The 12,351-nt window shown below is 40.0% G+C and overlaps 1 protein-coding gene across 4 annotated transcripts in view; it reads left to right on the forward strand.

Annotated features, from left to right (window-relative positions):
• The window catches only part of Ca-alpha1T (Ca[2+]-channel protein alpha[[1]] subunit T), a 132,002-nt gene that overhangs the window by 88,791 nt on the left and 30,860 nt on the right, over positions 1-12,351 (forward strand). The window contains exon 18 of one of the 4 annotated variants that reach the window (XM_076521407.1): positions 6,191-6,311. The exons of the other annotated variants lie outside the window; for them this stretch is intronic. Within the exon in view, the coding sequence (XP_076377522.1) occupies positions 6,191-6,311 (121 nt within the window). The remainder of the gene's footprint in view (positions 1-6,190; positions 6,312-12,351) is intronic. 4 annotated transcript variants of the gene reach the window in all.

A 12,351-nucleotide genomic window follows, 5' to 3' on the forward strand; every position in this document is an offset into this window, starting at 1 on the left:
TCCGCCGTTCTACCACTCTCTACCGATTTTTCTTTGTTTCGTTTGTGTCTCTAAACACTGTCGATTTGTTCGTTTTCCTTTCATTGATTTCTCTTCTTCGTTCTTTCAAATGCCTACAAAGTGCGTGCGCCTCGGTGTGGTCATCGATATTAGTCAGCTTGCGAATGAACGATTATGTACCTTCATCCCCCCCCACAACCCCCCCCCGAAACCCGCCCCGAAAACCCCCTGGTTCTCTCGATCATGCAGCGCGCAAAAAAAGGCCTCACGCTAAAGCCGGGCTCTGTTCTCGCCGTTCGATTCGACTCGATTCGATTCGACTCGTTTGGCCGCTCGCCATAATCGCCCTTACCCTCGACTCTGTCGCGCCGATTTCTTGCGTTTGTTGTTGCCGCTGTCAGGTGATCCTACGAGTAATGTCGTGGCCGGAGTCTACTACGATACGGGGAGACGATTCGGCGCCGTGCAATCTGCCAAAATCGCGAGAAATTGGGGCCCATTAAGTGGGGTGCCTGCGGAAATGCCATTCGCGCCCGGGAATTTCAATTAAAATGCAATTTCTGTCGGGGCTAATGCATCTTAAATTGCGGACGATCCGTCGTAGTTTAAATCGTACGTGGTCGTTCGTGGGAATAGAGATTTTTCAGAATTGTGTTTCAACGATTGTGGTTCGGAAATAGTTTTCAGAAATAGTATCGCGAATCTAGTGTTTGAAATATAGTATTTTAAATATTAGGTCTGAAATATAGTACTTCAATAATAGCGTCTGAAATATACTATTTTAAATATAACGTCTGAAATATAGTATCTTAAATAGTAGTCTCTGAAAAATAGTATTTTAAATATAGCTTCTGAAATATAGTATTTCAAATATAACGTCTGAAATATAGCATTTTAAATATAGCTTCTGAAATATAGCATTTCAAATATAACGTCTGAAATATAGTACTTCAATTATAGCGTCTGAAATATAGTATTTCAAATGTTAGTCTCAGAAAAATAGTATTTTAAATACAGCATCCGAAATACAGTACCTTAAATAGCAGTGTCCGAAGAATAGCATACGAAATGTAACGCTATAAAAATAGTGTCCGAAGTATAGTATTCTAAGAATGGTGTCTAAACAATAGCATCGGCAAAATAGTGCCTGAAACATAGCGTTTCAAAAATAGCGTCTGGTCGCGGTAGTAGCATTCCGAAAATAACGTTCCGCGGAAACAATTTGATACTGAAACAATTTCAGCCGAAATGTTCAGCGAAAATGGTAAATGATATACGTTACACTATTATGTCGCGCGAGAAAACACGTTCGCGATTGTCTAAACAAATCGATCCCCGAACGAAAGTCGAAGAAGTAATTGGATCGGTCTCTCGCAGTCGATGCAGAAAATGTCCATTTAGCTCGTAGACCAGCAGCACAGTCTACAAATTGAGAAACTGTCGATTAAACTGTTACTCGCATTTGGCAGCTTCGCATGCACCGACCCGATACTTGGGTCCCGATCTAATTGGGGAAGGGTGTGAAACAAGCTGCTGATGCAGAATCTGTTGCGGTTTTCGGAACTAATTGCCTAGATTTAACACGAGCCGGGCTTCACCCGGCTCCGTTAAAATCGTGAACTAATAACGACAGAAACCGAACATACTGACGCGGATCTGTCTGTAATAGAAACGGGATTACCGTGCGAATTTTGATTATTATACCAGGGAGATTTTCAGGAGCCCACGCATGTTACGATTCTGCGCGATCAAGTTGTTAAAATAGAATTTGATTTCTTGCGTTAACGATTCCAATTGTTATCGTATAAATCGAATCATCTTTTTTTTTATAATCAATTATTCGAAACGAACGCGACACCATTGGCCAATAAGGTTCTAGCGTTTCTTTCGGTTCTATGATTTCAATATTTATTTGTAGCATTTTAGCATAATTAATTAGCAGCACCGAAGTCCTCTAGCTAGTATAGAATTTTAGAGATTTGATATCTAGTAACACAATTTAATATTCCGGAACAGTTAATCCAGTGTGTAATTCCTTTCCTCTGGTATAGAATTATGCATATAACGTAGATCGAATATCAATATTTGATATTCCGGAGCAATTAATCTAGCGCCCTTGTCTAGTATAGAATTTTAGAGATCGAATATTTAGCAATATAATTCCGCGGTCTGCGACAATTCGTCTAGCATAGAATTTTAGCGATCGAATATTTAGTAATATAATTCCACGGTCAATAACAATTAATTAATCTAGCATAGAATTTTAGCGATCGAATATGTAGTAATATAATTCCGGTAAATGACAATTAATTAATCTAGCATAGAATTTTAGCGATCGAATATTTAGTAATATAATTCCACGGTCAATGACAATTAATTAATCTAGCATAGAATTTTAGCGATCGAACATCTAGAATTATTTTAATATCCTAGAACATTCCTTCGAGCAGTATCCAAATGGTTCAGCAATTTGTTGGACGGTTGTTCGATTGAAAAAATAACCCACGAAATGAAATCACCGGTAGAACGGTGAACAATTCGGGACCACGCTCTGATTAATTAGCGAGCGGTCCTTTGGCCAGCCCGCTCGACTATTTAGGATGCCGGAATAATACATCGGTTGCAACGAAATAGAACTTCGCGCAGTTGGGAACCCGACCGGTTAGAATCCCGTTTGGAGCGTTTCGTAACTTCGTTACGCGTTCGGAACTAACGAAATCATTAAACTAATTCGACTTTGTACTTGCGCCGCGGTGGTCGGCGAAGGTTCAACTTCCTCTTGAAAAATGCATTCCTCCCGTTTTTGAAATATTCAAGCGGTTCGGGGAAATAGGTTTCCGGATCGAATATCGTGAATTTCTAATTGTTCTTCTTATCATTATTGAGACGGGATATTTGCGGCGCGTATCTCTTTATTTTTTGTTAAACGAAACTCGGCTTTTCTAAACCATGCCAGAGAATTTCAAAGGATCGCGAGGTCGACGCATATATTTTATTGGGCAAGCATTTCATACTTTCGATATTTTATTCGCCAATATATGCTGTATTTGTTTAACAATATACTGTATTATATTGTTAGAGAGTATATTATTATTATATTATCAGAGAATATACTATATTATATTCAATATAATACTGTATATTTTATTGAGCAAGCATTTTATTCGACAATATATGCTGTATTTATTTAACAATATACTGTATTATATTATTAGAGAATATATTATTATTATATTATCAGAGAATATACTATATTATATTCAATATAATACTGTATATTTTATTGAGCAAGCATTTTATTCGACAATACATGCTGTATTTATTTAATAATATACTGTATTATATAATTAGAGAATATATTATTATTATATTCAATATATACTGTATTTAATATTTAAACTGCTTTATACTCCAAATATGCGATATTCGCAATATCCTTTACGTTTTAACTCGAATACTGTTGACTAGGTAGTATTGCTAAATAAACAATATAGCTGGAGAAACATTAACAAGCTATTACCAAAATTATCGCATACAATTGTCACCAACCTTCGCACGATTATTATAATTATAGCGCCAGCACTTTGCAGAATTATTATGGCGAAACGACATTACTTGTAGGACAACCCGATATTCGCAATAGTCGAGTTTCAATAGCTATACTGATCGATGCCTAAATAGGGGATCTAACTGCGGCTTTCCATAGATTTCTGTTCTACGAATATCTCGCTTTATTTACAAAACTCTCTTCTTCCGATCTGTCTCCTGATTTTTCTTCTCTTACAAATCTATATAATAAATGTTCCCAAGACGTCCGAATCCGGACGAATGAAACAGGTACTAACGTTTAGGCTCCGCAAATCAATTAATTTTCATGTTTCCAACCACTCTGCTTCCTGTTTCTCAAAACAACTACAAATAATTCTACCACAAAATCTGGGCCACGAGTCGCGCCGCCATTTCAACCCCTTCTTGGACGAATCGTGAAATTGTTAAACAAATAATTCGAACACTTTTCCGATCGCATTTCGCATCCGCAGCTATTATAGACGCAAGAGAAAATTCCAAGGAAAAATAAATATGCATAAACGAATAAGATGGTCGCGGCGTATCAATGGATACACAAATAAAATATGTAAATATATTTTCTGCTTCCTATACACATATTTTAGCTAGAAAAAAAATCGGAGAAATTAATTTATAAACCTAGCAAGTACCTATTTAAAGTAATAAACGTATTTTCTGGAACGAACGAGCGACGAAAGAAGAAAAATCGTTCGGAAACGGAGGAAAACGTCGGCTCGCAATATGGCGGCGCGACTCGCTGAGCAGCCAGTGTAAAAATCAACAGCAGATTTTTGTTTTCGACGGAAGTTAGCCATTCGTACGTGTAACAAAGTCGTATTGACTTTGAAACGGAACTCGATTACGCGGGGGCCGTTCGTTCCGGACGGAATCGATAACCGTTTTATTCAAAACGCGGCGCCATTTTGTCCGGAACGAGCCGCCATACCGCGCGGATCTCCGCGAACCGTCGGTTTTTTTAAACAATTTCGAAGTTCCGCGCCGTGCCGACGTCGAACGCGATAAATTACCAGCAGACTCGCGGAGCTGGAAAAAAGAAAAAAAAACTATCCTCTGTATAATTAGCGCGGGAAAAAAAATTCAGTTTACGCGGTTCTAATTTTCGGCCGGAGACGACCAGGTTCGTGCGGTAACTCGTTCTAACGAGGTTTTTTTAACTCTCCGAATGATATTTTCGAAGCGGTTTATTTTCCGGGGCAAAGTTCAACGTTGTTTCCTCGATGGGGACAGTCGCCGCCGGGTCGGTCCGAGAAGGATCCGCGATCTTCGTCGCGTCGCGTTCCAGCGAATATCAATTTCGCAGAATTTTCGCTCGGCTTTCGTCGATAATTTTCCGGCGTTTTTTGAATTCGATCTCTCAGGAAGTCGGGCGATGCTTTTTACGACCGATTGTTATTCGATGGCGCGAGCCCGATCCGCGGAACCGTTTTGTTCGAAACAATCGCGGGAAGCGGAAGTGTGCGCCGTCGATTTAACTCCGCCGATCGGGGTAAAACGTTTTCCCAATATCGTGAAAACATTGTTGCAACATTGATAAAAATAATCCCGACACGTCCCTAACCGAAGAGCTAAATCTACGTTCAAACGATTTACAACTCCGGCCGCGCGGAACTATTTTTTTGTTATATTCCGTAAACGAGATCTTCGAGTCGTAATTTAATCTATTCGATAATATCCACGTGTTAATTATATAATTACCGTTAAAGAAACTCTCTCCTCGATTTGTTTGTTATTGTGGAATCGTTTTGGTTAACAAATCGAGCGGCGAACTGGGGTTACATGAAGCCGATCGTGACAAAAATAAGAATAGAATCAATTATGTTGAACATTTCTTTTCGCGAGGAGTGTCATATTTTGTTAACGAACTGTTAGCGACATTTTCGGTCATTTAAATAATCATTGCTGCTGTTGAATAATTAACGAAACAACTTTTTAAGAATATTATAGATGCTCGATTTCTGCTCGCGTGATAAAGAGACAATTGTTTTCTAAATCGTGAAATCTGATCAGAGAAATTAATGTAGAAAATTGTTTATTCGCAAACGAAGTACAAAACTTGCTTTCGCAGACGTAGTTTTAGAAAATCGTCGCGGCTCCATGTAACCTCTGGTGCAACTGTCGATGCTTTTTTCCTCCAATTACCGTACAAAATTTCTCGTACAATTTTATTGTCAATTTTATTGTCAATTTTAACCAAATTTACAGACTTGCGCCTTTTCGATCGATTGTACAAGCGAATACGACCGAAGATATTTTCCTTAAAAAAAGCTTGTGCCAAACGATTTAAAAAATTGAAGAAAGTCGGCGAGAGATTGCAGAATCGATTGGAAAAACTCGAGAAACGATTCCACAAATATTTCCAAAATTCGATTCCATCGAAACGTCCTGTCCGAAAAAATCTGTGTCTGTTGCTCTATGTCTGTCTCTATCTCCGCCATCCTCGTTCTGAAATTCTTCTCTCTCCACACGTATACACGCAGCGACACACACGAACACACACACGTACACACACACACATACATACATACCTAACAAACTCTATTCTCTATCTGTCTCTATATATTTACGGATAAGGAAGTACATTGCACGTTTCGTTGTGTTGTAGTATTCTCGGGATGAACCTGTTTGGTTGCAAATTCTGTGAAACGATGAAAGGCAGCTCTGACGTCGAGTGTGATAGAAAAAACTTTGACTCGTTACTCTGGGCTATTGTGACGGTGTTTCAGGTACCTAACAAAAGAAAAAAAAAATGAGAAATCGAAACATATCTAAAACGAAAAGACAAAAAAAGAGAAAGAAAAGAATAAACAGATCGAACAAATCTCCGAGAAAATATGAACCGAACAAATGATAAACGCAGAAACAAAACGATAAGAACAGAAAACGATAAACACAGATATACCTTTTTTTTTCACGTGTCTCTCTATCGAGGCCTTTCTTTATTCTCCTGTTATCATAGTCTATGTTATATATATTTATATATATACACATATATGTCAATATATATATAATTCGTATATATATACATATATTTGCGTTATTCGAACGTTCGCACACGCCAGAAAATCCGCGAGAGACACTGGAACTGCCACCGAAATGCCTTCTGATTTATTTCATTTAGAATTCCGGATGTCGTAGAAATTTATGTAAAATGATGCCGGTTGATAAACAAATTTTTCTTCCTTGGTACAGTATAATCGAAATTGTACGATTTCGAACGAGTCTTAGAAAATCTAGGATTCTTAATAACAGTCTTATCGTTGTTATAAAATAGTATGCATTAGTTCCAGTGTCGACCAGCTTAAAAAATTCATTCTGTGTCTCAATCGACGCAGAGAAAAACAGTAGCCAGAAAATCGCCGCAAAATTAAATCGCGTGATCGAATTAACGAAGCCGAAAATTGCAGAAACAAAGAATTCGCAGAAAGCATTTCAACTCGCTCTAAAAATCGCGAATCTCGATCGACCCCAATTAACGCCGCAGTTTTCGCCAATCGCACTTGAAATCAACGTCTACGGCTAATCACGAATTAGCCCGACCTGATCTAACGGACGAGTGACATAATCGACGCTTAGACGCGTTTAATTGTCTTAATTAACGAGGAAACCGCGCGAATCCCGAAACGACTGTTGCAAACTAAGCTCGATCGGACTGCACAGCCGCGAGAACAATAATCACCGGAGTGGAACGAATTTTCTTGGCGAGTCGGTATCGTTATAGACGATTACTATAGCGCTTGCGGCAGCGTTTGCGAACGTTCGATGCCGAACTCGTACGAGCGCAGACCGGGTACATCTGCTTTTATGATTTCTTGAGGCCTGAAGGTAACGTATGTGTGACCGAAACGGAGAGAAAGAGGGAGGAGAGGGTGCGAATGAGCGTGAGAGAGGGAGAGGAAGAGTGAGAGCAAATGAGAGAGAGAGAGAGGAGAGAAAGGTACATGATCTCGCTCCTATGGCATGTCGCCGTATCGAGGTAGGAGGAGGCCACGGGTCATTCGAATTGTTTTCCTAATGTTTCTTCGCTTTTCTACTCGCTGGAGTCGCTTGCCGGGAACGGGCGGCTTGACCCTTCAACCTTCGATTTACCCGCGGCAATCGTGATTCGATCACTCTCGGCATACTTCGATTAAACGATCGCTCCGCGAGGCGAGAATGTTGTTGATTACTTGGGACACTCTGTATACAAGGCGTCCCAAAAATGTCTCGCAATCCGGAAATGAGGGATTCCTTAGGTGATTTGAAGCAACTTTTTCCTTAGCGAAAATTCAATCCGCCGCTTCGTTTACGAGTTATTAACGAAAAACCTGGACCAATCGGAGAGCAAGTGCGGCTGACGCTCCGCCCTTGCGGCCAATCCCGCGTATGACGCAGCGGCGGTGGTCGCGAGGGCGGAGCGCTGGCCACACTCGCTCTCCGATTGGTCCGGGTTTTTCGTTAATAACTCGTAAACGAAGCCGCGGATTGAATTTTCGATAAGGAAAAAGTTACTTCAAATCGCCTCAGTGTTTGTTGTATAATGTTGCCGAAGGGGCACTGTACTACTCGAGTTCAGGCGATCTGGCTGGTTAAGGTAGCAACTCAGTAAATTCTCCCCAATCGTTTCTGAGCTTGTAAAGAAAAATGGACAATTTTGAAAGAGGAGACGCGATTATTAGAGCTTGGCGCCTCGCTTTTATATAGTTGTTAACAATCGGCAACTATAAAAGCGAAACGCGAGGCTTGTGCAGCTAGGGCACGAATATCTCGATATTCAGGGAACTATAACTTCGCGATAAAAAATCGTAGCGAAATGTATCTGGACTCATTTTGAAGCTCGTAGCTTCTACTTTCGAGCTCCGTATCTTGTTTTCTTCCGGCGTGATTATCCACGATGTAGCGCGTGGAAGAATGAACGCACGATCTGTCTGCAACGTGAACACATTCTGTCTGTCAAGTACGACAAATCGAAACGTCCGTAAAAACTGCAAAAAAATTGTTTCGTGATTGAATTCGCCGCGAGCGCGAAGATCGAAGCTTCCCCTTCGCAACGAGTCCGAAAATATTGATGTGCGATTTTTTGTTGGTGATTTAATAGTGCTCCGAATGAAACGTGCGACTGTTATGATCATCCTCCCGCGGTGTAACGTTTCAAAAACAGCCGGAAAAAATCGTACATCGAGTTTTCGGGTTTGCAGAAGCTTCGATCTACGAGTCTGCGGCAGATTTAGTTGCGGAAGTAATTCGGGTAGGCTTTCGCAACTGTTTTTAATTAACAGATCGCTGCAATCGACTCGGCGCATCTTACTCGGTGCTACACCGTAGCACCGAAGATAAGACTGGCTCGAAGTCGAATCAACCGAATCCGAGTGTAACTCGAAACAGCTCCGCCGATATGGATCTGTTATTCGTTCCACTTTGAAGTCGAAAGAAACTTCGGGGCTCGCTCCGAGCGAAGTGAATAACAGGTTCGCGACGATAAAGTAGTTTCCAATTACTCGAAGTCAGGCAACTTAGCTGGTGTAAACGAGTGCTTTCGGCTAACTTTCGCAACATCGATTTGGATCTAATTTACTCCGCTTTTACTTCTTTCGACGTTCGTATACACACGCATTTATTGCGAACGTTTAAATAAAGCCGTCTACTACTTTTGTCGAAGTTTCAAATTTTCGAAAAAATCGTTGATATTCGAACAGCTATAATTCTGTGCAAAAAAATCGTATAGCAATGGAACTAGGCTCATTTTAAAGCCCGAAGTGTCTACTTTCGGAGATCGTTCGTCGATTTCTTGAAAAAAATTTATTCGCGACACGGTGGATGAGAAATCTCGTTGCAGACTTTACGCGAAATTTCTAAGCTTCGAAATATCGACGATATTCAAAATACTGTAATTTCGTGAAAAAAAATCATACAACGATGAAACTAGGCTTATTTTAAAGCCCAAAGTGTTTACTTTCGGAGACCGTTCATCGATTTCTTGAAAAAAATTTATTCGCGACACGGTGGATGAAAAACCTCGATCGCGAAATTTTCAACCCCCGAAACATCGACGATATTCAAAGTACTGTAACTTCGTGAATAAAAATCGTAGGACAACGAAACTAAGCTCATTTTAAAGCCTGAAAGCTCTACTTTCTCCGTGTATAATTTATTTTCGTCGAAAAAATTGTTTGCGGACACAGCACGCGGGAAGCTGTAACTATGATTAGTACAAACGAGTCATTTATGGAATCTTGGAATTCGATACCATTAAAATGAACAAAGTAGAAACAACATAACGAAGTACGTCTAGAGATGAAAAATACCTAACGGCGACATCTATGGTAAAAGAAGAAGCGGAGGTAAACAAAGCTGCAACATAGTGGCAGAGATGAAAGTAGCAAAATTCCAGGAGAAGATGAAAAGGAAAGTAGACTTGTGCAAAATACAAAAACCCTTCGGGAAGAAAGAGAGTGGAAAGGGTAAAGAAAAAAAAGGACACAATGTCCAGCTTTCACGAGGGAGGAGAAACCAATAAATAGAGCATGAGGGAGGCAATCTGGGTTCGGAGACTATCAATGAATGATCAGGCAGAGGATCAGGAGGAAAAAGAAGATGGATGAAAGAGGATGGTGGCTGGCATCGAGGTCAGCGATAGAGCATAAGAACTGCTGCAGTTCGGGGAGAAGGGTAAACCAAAGCAACCGGAGCAAAATGACAAAGGGAAGAAACTGCGATGAATGGAGAAGCAAATCGATATCGGGAAGAGGAGAAGAAACTTTGCAGGATATATACCGGATGGAGAGAGAGAGAGAGAGAGAGAGAAACATTGCAACTTTTTAAGGAAGCCTGTTAGGAGATCAAAGAAACCGGGGGAAAACGAAACGAGCTAATGACGGGTGAAAAGGATGGTTTTAGGTGGTCGCAGGTGATAAAGAACAAAGGAACGAAGAAACGAGTGAACAGGGACGAAGGCAGTGTACTCGGAGAAACGGGCTGTTTCATCTAATTGGGGGATTTCGTAAGAAATTATTGATACCGGAGAAATTAGAGTGGATAAATGTAATTAGGTCTGAAGGATGCAGATGTTGCAATTCTAGATAAAACTGCATTATTACTGGATAAATTATTAATTACAATAATCACAGCCGGTTAAAAATTCGTTCTTGTTTCAATCATTTCTGACTTGCCATAGTTTATAATTATACCTAGCCGTTTCCGTGGTAAAATTTGCAGCGAACAATTGTTCCACTTTGTCGAACATCGTTGAATCGTTTTTAAAAAATTCGTTTCTTTCGTTTGGCCAGGTTAAATTGTTTCTCTTCTTAAAAATATGAAATTGTATTAGAAATCGATTCTAATCGTACGGAACAGAAGGTAAATGAACCGAGACGACGTAACGATTGCAATGTTACAATTGTAACGACACGAGGGGTCGTGTCGCGAGCATAATCGCGTAACAGTGAAAACCTCGCAGCATTGTGCTGACCCAAAGCACCGCCGGCTGACGCAAAACCCCATCGAAAATTGATGAGGACACATGAATCCGCAGCACCGAAAGGAGGGTGCAGGTGGATTGAAATAATTAATTCGGCAAATTCGATCAATATAGCGTCCCTTATCCGCAAGAATACACCGGCGTAGACGGAGGACGGCTTCGCACGGCTACGTTAGCCGTCGAATTATACGGGATAACACGGATTGTTCGATTCGAGCTGGTCCGAGTGATTTTATTTCATCGGGTTAAGCGGCCCTGAAATTCTAATGAACACGTACTACGCTGGACGGAACCTGGTATAGGGTGGATCTAACAAGGAAACTTTCGTGCCTGTTGCATCGAGGGTCTCCTACAATTTTGCATATGCATGTGCAGATTAATTAGCGGCGATAGAAAGATTCTGTTCCAATCGATTGACCCTTACGAGCAATTAATTTTTAATGGATAACGAATTTTTGTCGGCAAATTTTGTATTGAACGAAGTCTCGTCGTTGAATTATTCGTCGGTGTAATTTTTAAGCAACGATTTTCGTCGAATCGCCGTTGCAGCGATTATTTAGTAACATTTTTTCATTATATGATATTTTGTATATTATATTATATTATATTATATTATATTATATTATATTATATTATATTATATTATATTATATTATATTATATTATCATTGAAATTATTGTTTCGTGAGATTTCTCTGTGTCGAATTATCGCGGCCATAATTATTAAGTAAGATTTTTAGTAAAATCGTGTATTCGTTTCGAAAATTCGATGAAATTTCCTTTTTTATCGGGACACTTTGGTGCGCGATACCGCGTAAAAAACGTTAGGGCATCATGTTAGAAACATCGTTTGCCTCTTGGGACAGGTGCTCCAGAGCGTTTTTTTTTCTGGAGCGTATGCTTTATTCAAGAATGTGCTCCTGCATTGTATAAAAAGCACTTCGTAAATCGTTTCTTTATGCTGCTCAATTTCGTGCGTCGCATGAAATATTGATTTTCTCATCGTTCGGTAACACTTTCAAAGAAGACCGCGGATCTCTGCGCGCAACAAAGGCTTTTCCTGCACTAATTGCGACGAATAACAGCCACATCGCGATTCGTTTCATCTACCAACAATGATTTCGATAAGCTTAAATGCTGTGCTTATTGAAATTATTAGAAGTTTGCCGTTAATTCACATTTAATCTTCGGATCTGTATTACAAATTTGTAAAATCCACGGTCCACCGATAAATTGCCATTTACCCACAGTGGATGCGTAATTTTTAACCAGCCAAAAGTGACGAACTCGAGTACAATAATTGCTATTAC

Source organism: Megalopta genalis, chromosome 5 (assembly GCF_051020955.1).
Source record: "Megalopta genalis isolate 19385.01 chromosome 5, iyMegGena1_principal, whole genome shotgun sequence".
NCBI classification, from domain to species: Eukaryota; Metazoa; Arthropoda; class Insecta; order Hymenoptera; family Halictidae; genus Megalopta; species Megalopta genalis.